The 21,753-nt window shown below is 39.9% G+C and overlaps 1 protein-coding gene across 1 annotated transcript in view; it reads right to left on the reverse strand.

Annotated features, from left to right (window-relative positions):
• Positions 1-21,753, reverse strand: part of BAIAP2L1 (BAR/IMD domain containing adaptor protein 2 like 1) — a 35,429-nt gene that overhangs the window by 7,711 nt on the left and 5,965 nt on the right. The window contains exons 2-7 of the mRNA XM_015876632.3: positions 19,607-19,682; positions 17,213-17,299; positions 2,701-2,762; positions 2,536-2,607; positions 2,092-2,229; positions 426-578 (exon numbers count right to left, since the gene is read on the reverse strand). Of these exons, the coding sequence (XP_015732118.2) occupies positions 426-578; positions 2,092-2,229; positions 2,536-2,607; positions 2,701-2,762; positions 17,213-17,299; positions 19,607-19,682 (588 nt within the window). The remainder of the gene's footprint in view (positions 1-425; positions 579-2,091; positions 2,230-2,535; positions 2,608-2,700; positions 2,763-17,212; positions 17,300-19,606; positions 19,683-21,753) is intronic.

The following is a 21,753-nucleotide window of genomic DNA, read 5'->3' on the forward strand; positions in this document are numbered from 1 at the left end:
GATATGATTTTGCATAAAATTACACAGAGCTACTTGCTAATTTTTGTTAGAGAACAAAAGAAGATAACCAAAGCGAAATGGGAGTCTTTCCAAACATGTTCAAAGCTAAGTAATATCTCTTTGAAGTATATAGTAGAAAGAGACGGTCCTTTTTTGGGGTCAGATGTTAGAAATACCACACTTTTTAATGTGTGATGTTTTAAGAAGCCATAGTAACCCCTTACCATTTGCAATAGTACCTTCATGAGAATATCACATCACAGACATCCTCTACAAACAGATCACAACTCTTGTCTGGCACGACAGTGCTCCCAGTGCTATCTAAACTATTTGTGGCAGTCTCATCCAGATACTAGAAGAGATCTTGAGATCTCTGATATGATTAGATTTCAGGAGCTTCACTTCTTTACATGCAAGCCACTGACCTGAGCATGATAGAAGTGCATGAGCTGGGTAAAACTGCAGTGCTTGTCAACTAGAAAACAGAATCTTCTTTTTTCTTCAAGTAGAGCTTCTCTACAGCCCTCTGCAATAAATCTCTGAATGTCCGTCTGTCGGGAGCTCACAGTTTCCAAATACTAAGGGAAAAAGGGAAATAAATCACATTCAGTCTGTGAGTTTTATTCGATAATCTATTCAGTTACTGAACTGAGTTCGAAGAAGACAAGAAGAAGTTATCAGAAAGGTGGGGAGGAGTGGCTTTGCTTCCAAGACATTTTCTTTTCATATGCACACAACTGCCTTCTCCAATCTCATCAGACATGCATGTGTTCTTATTATAGGCAAACAGTGTTACAGGGTGTGAGGAAATGGCACCAGAGGAGAGTCAGGTGTCAGGAAGAATTTCCTCGTGGAAGGGTGGCTGGGTGTTGGAATGGCTGCACAGGCACTGGTGGAGCTGCTGTTCCTGGAGCTGAAGACATGTGTGGACGTGGCACCTTGGTAGGTCACTGGATGGTTGCAGCTGATGATCTTAAGAGTATTTTTCCAACCTAAATGATTTTATGATTCTACTGTGTGTGCGTGGAGACAACAGAGCAAAACAAGAAAAATAATTATATCTTCTAAATTAAATGCTTTAATAAATATGAATATGACTTCAAAGCAGCAACTGAGCAATTTTAAGGCCACAGGTGTTCTCTAATTGGACTAATTACTTTCATCTGCTCTATAGCAGTTCTATTTACTCTCACAAAGCTGTGCTTCACTTTAGGGAGAAAAAAATGAGCTACTAAAGAGACTAAATTGTATTTATCTGAGGTTATGAAAGTTTTTTGGCTAAAATGTGCTTAAAGGCTGATTCTTGAATTTTCAGCCCAGTACATTATTAATGAGCTGTCCTTCTGAGTTGGGGTTAAAACATGTAAAGAGGTAAGAGTTGGTATGATTCGTGTTTATGTGCCTTTTTATCAACAGAGCTTTCTTTAAAGAAAAAAAGTAAATAGAAAAATATAGAGGAAAAAATCTAAAAGCGAACATAACGTAGTATCACAGAGAATAGTTACCATCTAATGTGAAATAACAAGTCCTCTATCTGCACTGCCTTGCCATTTCTCATTTGGCCTCAAGATGGCAATGCTGTTTAAGAACAGTAGCAAAGGTACTAAACAAGTTGTACGGCCTACTTCGGGAAATGCATTTATAGCAAATTACTGCTGAATTTACACAACAGAGCTGAGTAAACTAAGGGTGCGTAGAGGTGCAGTTCCTGAGGTGCTTTAAGGCCGTTCACCAAGTAGTGGCCGTCTAAGAAACCCTGAAGCTGAAGCAAACACCTCTGAACCGTGCAGCAGCGCAGCCAGCACTTAATTGAACTGCAGTAATTATTCTAGGAGTGCCTTTAACGTTCAACAGCTCTGAGAAATCAAAAATAGACATTCTTTGAAGTTAGTTTAACTTGCCAAACAACGTGCAGGGCAGCTGTGAATTAACTAATTACATTGCATGCACAGGAATTATTGTAGGCTTCAGGAGTCAAGCTTTGACAGACCCAGGTAGGACCTGTAATAACCTCATGTTTGCTGTTGGCCAGATCTCATCCAAAATAAAGTTAAGAAAAGAAAAAAGCAAACCAAGAGCCAACACACTGACCTCCATTTCTTTATGCTCATATTTCATTACGTTTCGTGCTCCTTGGCTTTTCCTTCGGATTTTTTTCAGCTCGGCCTGAGACTTCTCTAGGGAATCCAATTTACTTCTGTGTTCGGTTTGGTACCTCTTTAAAGTTGCCTGCAATCAGAGCGTTTACAAACATCTCAGTGCGCTCCACAGTGCCGCTTGTGTAAGCAACCAGAAAGCATTACCATAGATATTGCTAATGCATATAAAATGAGGCGGCCAATTGCTTTTCTCAGCTGTGGGTTAAGAATGCTGTGAAGTCATGCACTGGTTCTTATTTTAACTCAAAATAAGGACAAACGTTTTTGCCGTGTTTAAGTAGAGCCCAAATCTAATGACACGGTGATTAACAAACTGTTAAGGAACAATGGATAAATAAAAGATGACCTTTTTGGTATCAGGACTGAATATACTTACAGTCATATATTTTACATCCAGGTCTGTTTTCTTCTCCAGTTCAGATATAATTTCCTTGTGAAATTTCTTAAACTTTAAAGCAAATAAATTAAAGGTTATTAAAAATCAGCAGAAGTGGTTTTTAATTTCCAAAGGTGAGGCAGGTTCGGAAGTGGTCGAACTTACACTTTCCTCTAGGCTGTCATTCAGTTTCTTGTGTGTTCTTGAAATTTCCACTAGAACTTGGCCTGTTGGGAAGCACACAACCATATTGCGTTCTTTCATAGAGTTCTGAAGCTGGTTAACAAGCAGCAATAAAATACATTTAACTAATAAATTTGTTAGCTAAATTAACAGAGATAGGAAACTTCCTGCTGTTCCTTAGCACAGCAGATTAAATAATTAAGTGTATCTGGCCACAAACCAACCAAGAAGCTCATAAATGACAGGAAAATAATTGTTATTGTGCAAGCAAGGCTTGGTGTGACAGACAAAGTCTGTCCTTCCTTCTCCCCAAAGTAACATGACTGATTCTTGCCAATGTGGGGCATAGGACATGGAGACCAGGGATAGCCGCTGCTATTCAAACAGCTGCTACGCATTCGGCCTGCAAACTGAATCTTAATGTTTAACCACAGTGTCAGCACTGTGGCCTTCCATGTTCACTGACAGCTAAATCTGCTAAAGCAGATCTGATACGTATGCTGATTAATTTCTCATGCTGATTAATTTCTCATGCTGTTTTATCAGGGATTACAGCCTGTACGTATGGCGTTAACTAACTGACAGTAAGGGAAGATTTCTCAGCTTCCTCTTAACAGCTCCTAAATACACCTTTGCAGTCTGCTAGCACAGAGTCACACAGCTTAGTTCTAACTGCAGCAGTTTAGAGCAGGAACGTTTTGCTTTGCTTTAGGAGGCTGTAGAGGAAAAGAACCTCATTCCTTTTGGGTGCGGTTCTACGTGCAAACCAATCTGAGCTGTGCCTGCTGCAGTCCTGCCCTGGATGCAGCCATCCCAGCATCCCCACCCTGCTGTGTCTGTAGGGCTGTGCTGAGGAGTGGCTGACAACGGCCTGAAGTGCCTGGTTTGACTTCACCCAGATAGAGCTGGAGGCAGTCACTGGTCTGACAGGGCCATGACAAAATAGCCTTTTGTCTGGAGAGGTTTTATTGTTATATTTCCATGGCAGTACATGGGTTCCATTGCAGAGCCAGGCCGCTGTCATGCCTCCTCCAGTCATCTACCTGTTTGCCCATCAACCCTGCACTTATCCCACCCTGAACTACTTAACAGATGGTGCTTCCAGCATTAAACCAGAAGCGGTGCTGCTGTAATGTACAGGTGGCCCTACGAAGCTATGGACAGTAATTCTGATTTTGGGATTCAGAATCACCCCACAGAACTGAATCAGCAAGGACGTAGCACCCTATAATGCCTCCGTTCCTTCAGGTGTAGGCAAAAGCTCCCCAAAAGTGCAAATAATTGACAAATTCAGCTAAATAAAATGAATGGCAGAACTTCTCATCTCTTCCTTTCTCAGCATCTCCCCAGCCACTGTGACCCATCCCTCCATAGTGTACGTTGAGGTTCTGGTAACCCTCTGCGTGAAGCATCTCTGTTGTGAAGAAAGGATGGCAGACCTGGGGCAGCTCAGCCTGGAGAAGAGAAGACTGAAGGGTAACGTTACTGATTCTTATATCTGGTGGGTGGGAGTCATGGGGCCAGGCTCTTTTCATGGTGCCCAGCAGCAGGAGAAGGGGTGGTGGGCACTAAACGTAAGATAGGAAGTTCCATACAAACAGCCTACCGTGATAGGATGCTGGTGATTGAAAGCACAGAAGTAAATACTATGAGAAGTGAGAGTTACTACAGCAATCATTTCCTATGCAATAGGAAAACAAATACAGCGTAGTTACACAAACACTTGAAGTAATGGACATCATTATTTTTAAGGCTGCAGAAGGGAATGCAATTTAGTCTGTAGTCCTTATTTCACCTAAACCAACAGAGAAGTTACATGTTTGGCTGTAGTGGCATTTCTAAACTAGAGTTTTGTAAAAACGGAAAAAAAACCACCAAGTAGCGATAAAAGAAACTGGCGAAAAAACTCCAAATAGGACTATGAAGTTTGCTTGTCTTCAAACACACAGAACACAGAACTGCTGGGAATTCATCAACATCCGTGGGGAATGCTGGAGTGGCCATCAGAAAATTGCCCCTGTGAGTTATGTAACCTTTTTAAAGGAGCGTATCTGCGCTCTGTGCGCTGTGTGTGCTGGGAGGAGCTGCTGCCAATGCCGCACACTCAGCGAGCACTTGGCAGCACCGGCACAGTGCAGTGCGTTCAGCAGGCAGCCCACAGGGGCAGCCCACAAGGCCGGGCATTGAGCACACAGCCCTGCCCTGCAGTGCTGCAACTCTGCGCCCGCTGAAACGGCCCATTCACCTGGAGTGGTGTGGATGGAAAACCTGACGTTCAGGGCTTGTTATTTCTGTCTCACACAGCTCTGCATCTGACCGCAGCCTTTCGGCTTTGAATACTTGGGTAGAAAACTAGCTACCTTTGTTTTTTAACCTTCATTGCAAAGAGTACTGCCCTAACATATCCTGAGTTTGAGAACTTTAAAATTGACACTTTCCTTCTGAACAGTTTGTGCCGCATTATTTCCCGTTTCTTTTCTTTGTACATTCTAGAACACATTTTGTTTTTAAATACCAGTGACCGTTTCTCTCATTGCATCTTCTTCATCCCCTCACCAAAGGCTCCCTGTGCTCTGCACATCAGACAAAACCCATTTTGTGCTGGGATCTCCTCACTGCTACCAGTTATGCAGGGCACTGGGTGTGCCGGCTCACCCACCTCGCCTCCTCTTTCATGCTTTGAAAAGAGCTCACAGTGAGTGTACAGACCTATTAAGATTTAAGTTGTAGTGTACATTAGAGGTCAGATTCCTCTCTTTAAATAGAGAATGCTTTGTAAGTGGACGTCTACTGTGGTCTTTTATCATCAGTTTAAGATAATGGGTTACCACATTTGGACAGCCCTCCTGATTAAGATTTATATAGGAGGAAGGCTTTTTGTAGAAGTGTAACTCACGAGAAGTAAAATGAGCCCAGGCCTCCACGTCACAGCATCCAAATGGGATGGGAACCAAACAACTTCAGGACAGTACGCTGATTTTGATTACAGTTGTGAATAATAAAGTAGCTCTAATAAACACAGGAGGTCACTAGATTAATGATGACACCAGCAAGGGCCAGGTCCCGGTGCAGAGTAATTATTCAGTTTGTAAAAAGGTCAAGAAAACTACCTGAAGTGAGGACAAATGTATTACTCACATCAATTAAAAATATTTTGCTGTGTATTAAAGCTGCTCATGATCAGGCTTAATGAGACCTCTTAGTACACAGTAACCAAGTCTCGACCTTGTCATCATTTACTGTCAAACCCCACAGCTAGCAAACATGCAAATACACTACAGAATATGACTAGACTGCATGATAACAGACTGCTTACGTCCAGTTTATGACAGACGTGCTGTAACCAAACCAGCTTTAGGCATCTTGTTATGCAGTGAATTGACAAAAGCAAACCACCATGATGAGCGTAACTACTACAGCACTTTACTTTCAAAGATACCTTTTTTTTTTTTTCTTTACATTCCCTCCCACACTAAATGAAAAATCCTTGTGATGAAAACAGTAGAAATACAGTAAATATTTCCACATTTATTTTAGAAAACAAAAATGTATTCATGAATGTTCATAGACAATTGTGTTCTGTTAATATCAGCTCAGTATTGCCGTGCAGGGAAGAGAGGAATTCTTACAGATGGGTATTTTGGGAAACCATCTCACTCACCTTAAAAGGAAAGTGACATTAAAAATATACATAACATCTTTCATGTAGAGTAGTTGAAACTAGGCTGTGTAATACACCCACAGTCTGAAATATGACCATGGATAGTAACGCCAAATTGCATGGCGAATTTATTTCAGTTTCAGGTGGGTTCAGTGCACAGTAGAATGATCTCTTAAGCTGAAACCTTAGAAACTTGAGGGTTTTTTTTAAGTTAACCCAAGGTTGTTGGTTGTCTCTATGTTTTCTGTTAAGAAAGTAAGACAGGCTAGAATTCCATTAATGCTGAGTTGCATTAATGGATAAATAAGAACCACTAACCCAAAATACACAGCACTTCTCCACACAGCATCACGTGAGGAAGAAGACATCTCTGAACAACTGTCTGCACAGTAGATGAAAAACAAGGAAAGAGATCTCTAGCAGAAAACCTCACTTGAAAATAGAACAGATAATAAACATCTTCATTGTAAGTACAGAACTCCTGCAGCAGTTGCAGTTCAGTCTCACTGTTCACACTGTGCAATTCTAGTGGTTGTTTATCTTTTTAGCTTATGCTGACTGCTGTTCAGAACAGAAGATAGGAAGAGTTAGTTCAAAATAGAAACAGAAATGGAACTTGGTTGAGTTTTGTCAGAGAAGCAAATATTAGCAGGTACCCCAAAAATCACTTAAACTTTTAAAATATCAATTGGCTATATTAGGATTGATAACATTATTGATTCTGTCACCTACTTGAAATATAGTTAGGACTTTGTTTATCTTTGAGGAGGTCACTGGAAAAATGTCAAGTCTCACTGAAGTGACTTTGTTAGGTGCCTGGGAACAAAGTGCTCAATTGGAATCACTCCTTTATCTCCTGTTGTCCTATTTTGCATTCAGGGCAGGTCTGGTAACCTCACATCTTTGAGATGAAGCCACGTAATTAGTTGTATTAAACAAGAGCGAAAGGCTGAGTCAAAGCTACACACGCAGACAGGACAGGTCAGGCATACCATGAGCTCCCACTGCTGTCAAGAAGCTCTCTCTGCCCAGTTGCCCTTTGCCCAGAATAAAGGCACTGATGACTAAGGAAAGCTGGAAACAAAGTCATTGGAAGCCATTAGCCCCTGAAAGGAGGTGAAATGGGAAGTCTCAAAAGAATGCAGTGCAACATAAATATAACTGACCTAAGCATCCGTTAAGCTTCAAGTACATTCAGTTTACAGTTCACTCATAGGAAATATGTATTGCAGAAGGATTTAATTGTGCAGCAGATACTTGAAAGAAGGCAGAAAGTCTTAATGGAAATTAATATAAATGAAAAAATAAGAAAAGGCAAAACGATGTTTTCCAAACCACTGACTGTGCTCTGCTGCTAATGCAGTTTGCCCAGAATACTTTGGGGGGAGACAACCTGTAGAGTTAATGCTCATGTGCACATGAATCAATAGGACTAGGTCAAGTCCGCCTTTCCTTACTGCATGAGAGAACATGAAGTGGGCAGCAAGGAGTAAATCTGTCTGTGGCTAATGCTATAAAATGGCACGGACATATGACCAGTCAGTCTGTGTTATGAAGGTGACTGTGGGAGGTGAAGGAAGAATAGTTATATTTTTCTAGAACAGAATTCTGTAATAGCATATATATAAAGCAATAAAGCAATAAGATTTTCAATTTCTACATAGGACTCTCAGATCAATTTACATTTAAAAATATTGGAAGTTCTCACTAAAATTGTGAGCAATGGATATTTCTGCAATATAACAACCAAGTTAATTCACTTGAAACTAATTAGGTTAACATGAACAAAACCTCCTTTATCCAAAGATGAGGTGTATGTTCTTGTAGTAGCACAGCACAGTGAAATCCAAGTGATATTGATCATGAATCGGGAAGAATGGAACAAAACATTCTGCTGTTATTTAGGCATGCAAAAGTAAAATTCAGAGCTCATGGCTGGCTTTGCAGATTTATCTTCTTCCCTTAGACAGGAGCTGCCATGAAGTCACTCACAGCATTATGCAGTTAAACTCGTAGTGCAGTTTTCATGGGATCAGAGCCCTTTCTTTTCCCTCAGAATACACAGCTCGCTGCTTTTAGCACCCCTTCAGCTATTCCAGCATTTGATATGAAGTTGCTTTCAGAGCATTGGTTTTTCTTCTAACGTTAGCTCATGTTGCACAACCACAGTATTTAGGGAATAATCTGAAACTGATGTAATGCTCACAGTTGAGAAGTTCCAGTTTCTCCATGGCTGTGTTTTGTAAGTTGTTCTTTTCCCCCTAGATATTACACTGCTTCCAGTTACTTAAAACATTAGTAGATATGTTAAAGTCTCATTGGTACAGGGAAAAGAGAAAGCCTTCCAAAGTTCCTCAGAGCCTGGAAGATGCCTAAGTATCATGGCTTCATGACCAGACAAAACCAATAAGCAGTAAACAGGATTACACAAGGCACTGTTGCTAATTTTAAGAGTTGGGCTCCAATGGTATTAGGTGGCCATGAGCTCATACTGCTCTACTTTCTCCTCCTCATTGGACTCTACAGCCTGTGCTCTTATATGGCTCCTAACTGGAAATACGTCCCAGCTCATGTACATACTTTTCATGTACATTTGACCAAAGTAAAAATTTCAATTGCTCAATGTTAAAATCAAGCTGGAGAAAAAAAAGAGGAACTACAGCCCCGGTGTTTATGCAGTTGAGTAATTTCTTCCCAGCTACATCATAGCCAAAATACTCCAGCAGGAGACCAGAGCTGTTTGTGTTCTGGCTGTGGTATATTTTCTTCTGCTGGAGGTACCTTTTACCATTTTACTTTTGTAGTCAATGCTGTACACTGGGTTCTGTGCTTCCTAAAACGTTGGCTTCATTGCAATACGTACATCTTTGTATGTCCATATATTGCACATACAAGCAAATACATACAGATATATGCATTTAACACAAACAGCCCATTCCCTCCGTGCCAAAGGCAAATAGCATCAGGAGTGAATACATGAGCAACAATCAAGACTGTGAGAATTTCCAGTTCCTCTACGTTTGTTCGTGCTGTGATGCTCCGATTTTGCAATTTAAACAAGAAAAGCCTATGTTATTTTGAAGAGAAGTGTGACTTTCCATTTTATCAGTTTTCAGCCTTCTGGTCTCCTTCCCTTTTCTCTCCCAACCTGTTCTCAAGTCCCAGTCAAAAAAAAAATAAAAAATCAGAGATTAAATTGTTTTAAACCTACTATATCACTGAACAGATGACAATTAACATGTAGTACTTATCTGGTTTCAGATGATTGGTAAGTATGGTAACTAAGTTTTAATGTTAATTAAAAAAGGAAAGGAAAAGTGTATGCCACATAAATAATGCATGAAAAATGGCAAACTCGTTTTTCCACCTGTTACTCCATTTGTAATATCTTTAAAGGCTGACAGAAGCTTTTTCTTTTAACCCAAACATATAAAGCAGACTACATTAAGGTATATGTGTAACTGACTGATCTTCCATGGGGCCCTGGAAACATTAATTACAGTAGCTTCTCTACTGGAGCTGCAGCGGTGTTGAACAAGCAGCTTGTGGGCCTTACCAATCAGGTGCAAGGAAATAAGTGACAACACAAGCATGAGCCTGAACTTGCCTGTGGGAGGCCCTGCTGCTTTTAGGCCTATTAGTTAGGGGTGGTCATACAGCAAAGACACCCTGTGTTTGAGCAGAACAGCAACAAGCCAATGTCATCAAACAGCAAAAAAGGGGTTTCCTAACGGGTTTCCAGTGCTAAAAAAAGGACAAATAGGTAAGGCACTGTGCTGAGTGCTACGTGAAATGCAATACCATGTCGGGAGTCATTGTCTTCTTTAATCACAGAGATCTGAAACTGCTGGTATCAGCACTGTCAAAGATGTATCCAATGTGAGACGTTTTGGTGAAAGGCTTTTTTGTGGAATTCTAAGAGAAGCTGCTTTTTTTTCCTCCTTAGGAATGTAAACAAGATCTCCACCTGACCCTGGGCTTTCTTCAGGAGTTACTAATAGGTAAGAGCTACTGCACAGACAAAATAAAGGTAGAATTTCGTTTAGGGTATTTATAAGCTACTTACATACATGATGTGATTTTCTTTCCAACAATGTCACTTGCTTTCCATTTTCCATACATTTGTCTTACTGAGGGAGACAAACAAGATCATGTTTTCCTCTACACAGGCTTGCAGGCCTTTTTGCTTTTTTTTCCCCCCTCAACAGATGTACCTGGAGGAGGATTTGGTGAACAAAAACTGATTGCTTAGCATCAGCTGAATGGCTGCCTGCCTGCCCAGCGTTGCCAGCAGTGATGGCATTGTGTTTGGGTAAGTTAGGGAAGCTGCCAGGGAACACACACCTACTGTGCACAGAATGCAAGTTCCCACACTGTGGAATTAATTACTATTTTCTGAACTAACAGTAGTCACAATCAAGTAAATGTTGCATGCACTCACAGGTGAAACTCAGGGCATCTTTTCCAGAGTTTCTGTTGCAAAATGAAAGATGTCTTTGCTACCTGTGAGGCCCACGTGATATGTAACCACTTCAGGACAGCCTGAATGCTCTTTGTTGTATTTTCCTCTATTTTCTTAGGCCTTTGAAGCACAGCATGATGGTATCAAGCAAGTGCACACCCACTTCATTTTGAATATCTGATTTTTCCCTCCAGGGGGTACAGTGACATGCACTGTTACAGATGTTCTGTATGAAGGTCCAGAGCCATTGTACACAAGTGGGCACTGACAGCAGCAGGTACAGAGACGCATGCACTCATGTCATGCTGCAGAAGGCAATGCAGCACAAGGCACAGTCACAGTGAGTATCTGAATGGCTGATTTATCAGTGCACATGCAGAGCTTCCAATGGCTTGGCAGCAGACAGCCAGGCAATGTACAAAATATGGAGCAGTTGAGATTTAAGAATGCAAGGCTGAAGGTTTGATTTTCCCTCTTTCCTTCAGCAGACTCATCACAAGTTTATATGCAGAATTCTGAACATCAAAAGAAGCAGTACTGATTCTAGAGGAAAAAAATGTTAATATTAATGTTTAGCTTGGTTTAATTTTATAAATGACCTTGGAAAGCAGAACTTTCAATAGCAAGAAGTTTCCACTAACTCAGCTACTGTTTCCATCACTACCAATGTAGAAAGGCTGGCTGCTCTCTTCCTGTCTTACTTAAAGCAGATCGGAGGTCTGTGTAGCACTGAAACAAAGTTACTACAAAATTAGGAAATAGAAAACCTCACTCCTGGAGGACTGAAAACCACCGCGTTTCGTTTTCAGTATAATTCTTGTTATATAAGAGAAGAATTCAGCCCCTTCTTTCAATCCCATTTATTGTAAATATATTATAACTGTATTTTATTAATGCTCCATAGGAAAAGCTGGCCTGACCTACTAACTGCTTCAACTGCAACCTCTAAGCTAGTTTCCCAGAAGTTTACACACGATGAGGTGCTGAGGAGGTTCAGTAGTTGCTGGCACACTTCACTTTCTTTCTGTCCAACAGACTTTTCTGAAAGTAGAATGTTTGTCCTATTGAGGAGATGGCAGTGATGCAGTGGGACAAGATGACAGATCTTTCTTTAGATTAAAGCAGGCAGTGAAGGACAGGGTGCTGCGTGTCATCTTCCGAAGACAAGTGAAACAGGATTCCAGCTGAGAGGGTCAATTTATCTGCTTAAGTAAACCAACAACGCTTTTCTCTCCACTGCCCATGATTCTCCACCCACTTTTTAATTTTTATTTTAAGTGCAACTAGCTTCATTTATCCTAAATTACTACATTTCCTGTTTTCCTACTTATCTTTCTGGATACTGAGAGCAACTGTTAAGTGCCATATTACAGAGTATCTAGATGGCTATTCCCAGCTTATAAGAAGTACAGGCTCAAATGTCCATTTTGCTTATTAATAAGGAAGGAAAAAGTTGTGAATGGCAAATACTAGCAAGATACTGCTTTTGAAAGATGGAATTACCTTACATTACAGTCAACTTAGACTTCTTTTCAGTAAGAATGTGCTTTCCTTTAACAAAACAAAACATTTCTTATTACATTCCAAACAATTTTGTATGGCCACTTCAAGCTCACTGTTTCTTGTATAGAAAATCTCTACAACTAGAAAGGAGAAACAGTAGAGAAGTCTACTGGGTTTATTTTAGCTTCAAATGTAAAATGGTTATCGTTTAAAAATAAATAAGCAAAATCAAACTGTGCTTTCTAAAGACTTAATTTCCCCTAACTACATTGATAGTAGATTATTACCAAGTTATTGTTATTTTGCTTTGAGGAACCAGAAAACAGTTATCAAAAGATGCTGTTAGATTGTAGTCCATCCAGGTGGATAGGAAATGCTAACTGTGGGATAAACTTTAGGTATATTAACCACTCAGGTAATGAATGCTTATCAACAGCGATGCTCAAACAAGCTCATAGTGACTGCAGTCATCTCTCTAAGGGAAGCCTAAGGAGTCTCAAGAGAAGGAAATGCACACATATACAACTCATGCCCCAGTTCTTCACACTGTAGTATTACTGTGTGATATTACTATATTGCTGATTGCATACCTGTACCTCTTCATGATGGATATTTTGTACTTACAGCACAACAAGGTTTTGGAGACCTTTGAAATCACACCACTTCTTTTCTATGAGCAAACTTGCATTACATGAATGTGTTCAAATGCGTTCATTTAGTCCCAAAGGACAGTCACACCTTTTGTTCATGAGCAGAATATCAAGTTCTGAGCCCTTCCTGTGCCAAGCAGGTGTTCCATTTACTGGTAGCACCATCACAAGTTCCCTCCCAGCCCTCAGCCCTCCCTGACTTGTGACTAGCACCATACATGAGAAATGTTTCTGACCAATAGTCCTCTCAGTAATCACCTACAGAGGTTTTTAAGTGGAGAATTTCTCCTGAAAAGAAGAAAAGGAAAAAAGAAAAAAAGCCCTGTTCTCCAGTTTCAGACTGTAGATGAGCATCTGCATACCTGCTTCAAGTTAAATTTGAAGTGAGCGAGACTGAAGATAAGAAGGCTGTGACACAGAGTAGTCTTTAACAGTTTTGATAGAGTAGAAAAGGCTTTCATCTCTCTGATGTTCCTTTGAACACAAATTTCTGCAACTTAGTTGCACAGATCTATACCATGCAACACATTGATCTCTTCCATATGTGGCTTTTATAGAATCACGAGGTTGGAAAAGACCTACAAGATCATCTAGTCCAACCGTCCTCCCTTCACCATACCTACAGAAAAACCACTAAGCCATATCTCCTAGCTTTGTTGTAGGAGAACCAGTGAGTCTTCACTCTCAGTTCCTGTGCAATAAGCTCTATGTACAGACTCACAGTGTAACTGTGACATTATAATTGCTATCGATACAGTTGCCACACAATAAACAAATCGGGACTTTACACTCAGAGTATTATAAAGGAGCTTAGCACCTGCCAGTTATTGTAGCTACAAGGGGACAGCTGGGAAAACATGAGAAGAATTTAATGAATGTGCAGGAAAACTTCCTGGTTCCTTCAGCTAGTGAGAGCTGTAAAGATAGATTACATGACTGGAAGACAGCGCCTGTTACAATTATAAGCACTGATGTTCTACTAGACAGAACCTCAAGGACCTGTGTTTTAGGTGAGACAAAAGAAAAGGTCAGGAACACACGATGAAAGTTAGTCCTTCTGGCACTGAAGGATTTATGTGAGATTACCTTCAGTGCGTCATTGAAACATGAAATTTTATCATGCTGTTCTGATATGCTGCAATTTGAATGGTATAAAACTACATTTTTAAGTCTATAGCTTTGTTTTTCCTAACTTTTCTTCCTGGTGTAATTTAAAATAAGTGTCTAGGAAAGAAAGACATGGAAATTCCACATTGCAGGATGACAAACTGTGTACATTCAGCTCATGTTCCTGGATTCTTGTAGCTCAGTCTGAAGGACTACAAGCTTAGAAAGTTGTGGAACTCCAAAATTAGAAAAAAAAAAGACTTGACTTAAAGCAACTTATCTTTTATTTACCATAATTGCACTATCAATGCAATACATTCTTGTAGTTTCTCAGTTTACTCATATGAAGTTATTCTGTATTAAAATGTTCCAGAGAGCTTTCCACTGCATGTGAAATACAGACACTGTGCAGAAGCTTTGAATATCTGGAATATCCAAATTTCTACTTCCTTCTTGTTTCCTTCTTCTGCACTAATCTCATTCTAGGGCAGAAAGCACTTGGTTTTACTGACTGGTTACAGGGAGACTGTGTTCTGTGCTTCCATACAAGAAGGAAGGACTGACTGACGGTGGTTTCGATAGGCATCTTTACATAGTGCTGGCAGTAAGGGTAGGTCACCTTGCAGGTGTGGGTTTGAACTGTGAAATGGCTGGGAATGACCTTCCAGTAAGCATTATTCATAAGTTACAAAGATTACTGTATTTTAGCCATCTTAGGCACATAGGATCTCTTAAGTAAGTGTAAGAAGTTTAATGCAACACAACTCAATTTAGAATAATACATTATTTTTCATCTGGCACCACTCAAGGTGACATTGCTACAGGAAAGAGCTGAAACACCAATTCTTGCCTTATTGCCCTGTTCAGTCTTCTGAAGACTGATTTTAATAAGAAGTGTATCTGCAAAAAACACAGGTTGCTATGCTAGCTATCAGGGAAAGGGGAAAAGGGACAAGTCCTCTAATAGCTCCCTTTACAGCTGAAGAGGACCTACTGGCTGACGGGTGGAACACAGAGTCAATAAAAGAAGGATCCACATTGAAAACGAAGAAAAAGCATATCAGCAGATTATTTATGATTCATTTCTGCTGTAGGTGACAGGTAAGAAAACAGCACTATAGATTTCTGATGACTGAAAAGCCTTGCCATCCCATCCCTAAGCCCAGCATCCTGACTGTGGATAAAACAGGTAAGTCATGGGGTTTTCTGTTTGTTTGCTTTCAAACAGATTAGCTTCAAGTATTAGTTTCAGTACTTTGGATGTTTCAATTTTTATTACACAAATTAAGACACTTAAATTTGCTGGCTGCCCGAAGCCCTCAACACTGGTAATCCAGACGATGGTACCTCAGCTTGTACTCAAGTATGAAAGCATTCCACTTAAGAAAATGTAAATAATTTCTCACAGATGCCTCCCACATTATCCCACCTTTATCTCAACATGAAGTATTCTATCAGAGAACATGCTGGAAGAAATCTAGACTTGCTGCCTGGATTTTTCTTGCAGTAACAGTTTAAATAGGTGATGAGAATACAGCCTTAGAGGCCTGATCCTGAAAGAGGCAGTACTATCTCAACACAAGATGTTTAGAAAGAATTATAGCTGTGTAGAAAGCATTGTAATTTAACTCCCATAAATGTATTTTCAAGCACAATTCTGTATTGTCCCATAGCATGGAAGAAACAGAATTAATCTCAAGACCACTCACTGATACTTTCTACATGCAGAAAGTATCTCACAGTCACACAGATCTCAACAGTCAGATTACTTGCATGGATTTTACCAGCTTACAGAAACTGTAATTATACTTTCCCTGACATTTTTATAAGGTTGACTGGTTCATTCTTTTAACTTGCTCATGATTTCCTTCTGCTGCTTGAAATCAGCGACTCTTGTTTCCTGTAAACAAGTGGCAAAGCAAACACAGAAAGCTACACGAGGCTGTTTGCTTTTGGACTGGGAGCGGCAGAACAGCAAACAATGCCGAACACAGAATGTTAGCACTCTCACAGAAGTGGCTTCAGAACAAATGGTAAAAATGTGAGCAGGCACGGAGAGCTGTGCTCACCTCTCTGAGAAAGGCTTTCCCTCAAACCACCTCCAGCAAAACCACTGAGAAAAAAGTTACTAAGTCCTTTTACATTAAGAGTTACAGAAGCAGCCAATGTCACACCACTGAAAATGTCCAACGTTGCCCTTAACTGAAAGGACAGATTGGCCATAATAGAAGGACAATTTATCCAGTTATTTTTGTCAAAAAGCAAATGAAGCCTTAAGAGACATTGCCTCTTCATAGTTCAGTTGGTACTTATATTTTTTGTCAGAAATATTAATAATACTTTGATAACAACTTTACTTTTGTAGACTGAACAGTATCATCTCAATGCTAGCTAAAGAAGTACAAAACAAAGTGCTAGATTGTTCAGAAATTCAGAATAGATTTTCAAGAAAGTATAGAACTTTTAGTACATTCATGTTTATGGCAGAAATGCCAAGTCAGGGCTTGAAGCAGTGATGGAGCACCTGGTGGGAAGGCAGGGCCAGCCCACGGGAGCCTAGGTGCACGCAATGAATGCACTGAGTGACCAGAAGGGTGGAATCAGGATGAACCCCTTCCCAGCCCTAATTTAAGGGCTGGCAATGTAGGCAAAGGGATCTCTCTGGAGATCCCTACATCCTTATGCCTTCTGAAGGCAAGCAGCTTCTTTCCTTTATTTCTGTGACTACAGCTGTTGCATTTCAGTAGATCTTCACTTGCTACAGCCTGGGACCTGGCTGCTCTGCTGTCGTTCCTGCGCTTTCTATTGTGTTATAGCATTACATTGTTCATGTAAAATTAATCCATCTTTGACTCTACTTTTCCTAATTCAAAAAACTCAACTAGAATATTAATATGCAGCATCTGAGAACTTCTAGTGATATTCTTGATTGAACTGGTTTGAGTGGCCTGAGAAATAATGTGTTTTAAAATGATGTCATCCTATCTGGCTGTGTACAATGCTCTTTTCCCAGTACTTTTCCACGTCATTTCTATGAAATGTCAGCAGGAAAACAAAACTGAAGTTTATGTTTTGATGTAGTTAAAAAAAGAATTTAAAAAACCCACTTACCCAACTCTTTAGAAACAGGTGAATCCGCTGATATATCCCCAATCTTTGCGAGACTATCGTAGTATGATCTTCCAGCCACTACCATAGCTTGGAGGGAGAGGAAAAAAACAGTAGTAAGAACCAGATTCCCCTGCACCATGCAGTGGCTGCCTTGTGTTGTCATGGTACGTAAAGATGATCTGCATTTTAATTTAGGAATTATGAGGAAAAAACAGCCAAGATTTTATTGTAAATAGTGCTGAAGAATACTGATTGAAGTATATCTTTAAATTTGTTTTGGGTAGTAGTTAATTTTTTACCCACATTGCAAGCTAAGCAGACTCTTGCTGTTGACTTTAGAAAAGCCTTTTCTGGGGAGAGATGGCATTGCCAACTTCAATATTTTAAGACTTCTTTTTATTAGCAAAGGTAGACTTTTTGGTTACCCAACAGTGTATTTGCTGAGAAGCCTCCAACTTTACAAAACAAAATGGTTCTTCCTGAGGCCCCGTTACATCAGACAGCAGTAATTTCTCACGGGGATGCCACATCCAAGCTTTCTGAACAGAATTACATTGCTGCTGCAGATAGGGCTATCTGCCACACATTTGTGAAGAGCTTATGTAATTCCAACTCCACCTATCTAATGTTCCCTCAAGATAGCCCTGAGTCAGTCTCACCTTCTAGCATAGGTGCTAAGAAAGGAAGAATATGTGATTTTTATTATTTTTTTCTTCCCAGGCTAATCAAACTAAATCAAGAACTCCATCTGGTTGGTCCCTTCACTACTGTTATGTCTAGTAAATCATACTTCTACAGAAAAGGACTTTTGACCATTAGCTTCAAAATGCAGAAATATGCATTATTAATCCATTACAAGTTTTTGTAAGTTTTGTGTTTCTGGAGTGCTCTGACTTCTTTGGAAATGATCTAGTAGTTGGTAACCCTGCCTGTTGTGGAACTATATGGTCTTGAAAGTCTCCTCCAACCTCAGCCATTCAGTGGTTCTATGAAAGCTGCACAATATTTCACTGTTTAGCAACAGGGTATTGACTTCTTGTTACAGATCTACTTGTACCACTCCAACCTTACTGAGAAACCACTAACCATGCGTGAGAGTCCCAAGGGGTCTTTCTCAACAGTTGTTGCAATCACTTACATAAAATTAAGCATTCATACTAGATATGCTTTCTCAACTAGGCTCAAAGGCACATTTGGTAGGCTGGAAAATGTATCAGCCTCTCTCTAGGACTGCTGAGATATACCTAGAATTACTGATGACAAATTGAATGAAATTAAAACAGAAAGGAAAAAAAAAAAAAAAAAAAAAAAAAGGAAAAGAAGACAATATTATGTATCAATGGCAAAGGGGGGAAAAAGAAAGATCCTCTCAAAAACAAGTATAATTTTCAGCTCAACATGAAAACACTTGCTATTTCTAGTACTACCTATATTGCATAAACTTATTTGCTAATGAATGAGCTTAGGTTTTACTGCAAACAAATTAACATTTCCTTATTTTCATCACCATCAGGCTTTGGTTTTTATCTTTTCCACAAGTCTGGTCTGAAATTTGCATGAAGAGAAATTTCAATGTCTGTTTGGCAATGCATGACTTCTGCAGTATCACGTTTCTCAGAGTACTGCATTACACAGAGGGGAAAGACATGTCACAGACTTTAAGGAGGCGAAACTGGGAGATTTCACATTGCTTTAATATGATATCAAGCAGCTCAACAGGTCTGTGGAAATGAACAAGAGCAAGATCTAACAGGTCCTACAGTACAAGCTTTGGGAATCTAGGGCCCAGGCTTGGAAAGCAATTTCTTATCTAGTTTCTCAGAAGTCGATAATGAAAGTATATGGAGTATGAGAGACTATGCCCTTAGATTCAAATGTATTGATTCTGATTTTTGGCTCCATTAGGAAGATGGTTTCAGATTGAGTACGGATAATAAAATAGTTAATCCACCCTTGGAGATCATAATTGTTGCTCTGTTCATATGGTTATTTACTTGGGCAGTGAAATGTGTGTAGCAAAGATGGAGCAGATGTAAGAATATGTATTTATATAACTATTCTTTTTTAGATTTATTACAATTCTAGTACATGTAACTTATACTCTATGGTTACTTATACTTTATTTTCAGGGCTGTGGGTTTTGTTGTTGTTTGTTGTTTGCAGTAGCTCAGTGCAAAGCCTTTGAGATGCAGCTCCTGTAAAATACCATTTGAATTCAGCCAAAATCCTACGTCCCACTCCCAAATTAAGAGAGACATATATTTGTGCCTTTTTAAATAAATGCATGAAGTTTAACATGGAATTTAAGCTTACACACAAACCTCATTACCAATATGAGAATTAATCAAATGGAAATTGAGCATTATTACTAAAGATAGCATTCCAAAGACTTACCATTAACAGCTTTTTCATAATTCTTTCCAAGGTTTATTAAGTTCCGCAGTCCTGGATTGAATTGTTCCATAACATTCTAGGAAACAGAAAGTTCATGTTACAGCTAAGGCAAGTCAGCGGTGGATGAAAGCATTTAACTCAGTGCCACTTGGTTATGTGCAGTTTGTATCTGAAAAGTCTGTGGATGGGTGAAAAACAGAAGACTTGGGAGGGAGAAATGAGTACATGATGGAAGGGAACTGAGCATTCACATGGTCAACAGATTCTTAAAGAATGAGACTTCACTGGGGCTCAGGAGGAATCCAGTTGTTTATAACATAGGAGGGTGCTGAGAATGCAAGGGAAGTTTGCATAGAACTTTCTTTTATGAGAGGTGATGGAGAAAGAGCCGTGAAAGGAATGGGTTCTCCACTAATGTTTCTCTAAAGTCAGAATAACAAGAACTTCCTGCTAATGGTGCAGGTTTGAGCACTGCAGGCCCCTCCCATATAAATAAATGCTAGGAAAAGAAATAATAATAATAATAAAAAAACAAATACCCGATTAGAGAAGACTGAGAGGGCATTTTTATTTTAAACACATTTTAAAACAAACTGAGAAGTCCTCCAAGTTACAGGTAGTATTTAAGGGAAGTAGTTCTCTCTGTTCCTCTTTTAAGTTTGAAAATGCTGCTTTTTATTAGAACCACAGTTCTTTCAGGAATAAAATGACAATGGTGGCCTTGTTTAAAATGGTTCTGAAGATTCCAGACCTTCCTAACAGAACTACAGCCACTCTGAAGTTTTATAAAATCATGAGATCCCTTGAGACAGCATTCTGTCCTTCTCTCTGTTCTTGTGATGCTTTGTAATGGCATGGGTCTGTCCCTCTGGATACCTGGATGCTGTTCACACAGCAGGACTTTCAAGTTTGAGGAATTCAAAACAAACACTTCTTGTTTACAAGAAATAAAAGACACCCAGCTGTGAAATAGTATCAAGCCGCTGTCTGTTCCACAACTAACAGAATGTAATGATTTCTATTTACTGCACACATGGACCCAGGAAGCACAGGAATGCCTTCATGTGTGTTTTCAGGAAAGGTCATTCAGATTGAACTTTATTACTTTAAAGGTAGGACCATGTGTGATGAACTCTCAGTGTTAGAAAGCAAAGAGTGAACTTCAGATTCCACCAGTAATATCTTAACAGTTAGATTGAGTAAAACACATCAGGAATGTACAAAGAGGGGGAAAAAATGCAAAAGAAACAATGAAAATTATGTATAATGAATGCTCTTGGAATGAGAAAAGATGTTTTCTCCAATTTTCTTCTGGGTGAGCTTTATGTGAAAATAATGTTTTCAGTATTTATTTCCTTATCACAATACGTATTTTATCAGCACCTGTATGTGTGACATTGCTGGATCTGGGTAAAATTGCAGATGCACACACAACAGTCTGATGGCACTGAGGGACAGCATCCCTTTAAGGAAGGGCTTCACTATTGACTTATTGTCCACACTGCTGCTTCCCCCAGCTAAAGAGCTCATTTTGACAACATACGTTGTCATTCTGTGTCTAAGTCACTGAATTCCTACCCACCCAAATACAATCGCTGCAAGCAAACTTCTCTGTTGTCCATAGGCCCTCGGTCTGCATTAACTCACAAACCACAACCAGAAATCATTTGGGAACGTGTGTTTCAGGTTGGGCCAACAATACCAATGGCCATTCTGACAACTTCACAGCATGGACTTTCGAGCTCCAGCATCCTGGAGCATTTCTCCTCTCACCCCAGCTGTTTAACTGGCTGCTGCTGTGCCCCAGCTGGCACCATGCCCCCACCACAGATTGAGGACTCAGAAGGGACCTCTGGAGATCATCTAGTCCAACCCTGGGTGCTTATGTTCTAAGGGCCACATTTCTTCCTTTTGCCAGCTTTCTGCTTTCCCTTCCCCGCAGCTGACTAAGGAAGATGTCTGCTGGCATACGGAGTAGATGAATCATGAGAGTAGAATAGACAAATTATGGAACTGTTTTAGGATAGAGAGCCCTCTGTTCCAAGGAGGGAGGAGAAGGGTGTACATGGAAAATGTGCATACACATTGCAGGTAAGAATCCCAGTGCCACGTCAAATCTCCACCCATTCCTGCTCACTCCAGCCCCC

This window comes from Coturnix japonica, chromosome 13 (assembly GCF_054131305.1).
Source record: "Coturnix japonica strain WE chromosome 13, WE-NBRP24, whole genome shotgun sequence".
In the NCBI taxonomy this organism is placed as follows: domain Eukaryota; kingdom Metazoa; phylum Chordata; class Aves; order Galliformes; family Phasianidae; genus Coturnix; species Coturnix japonica.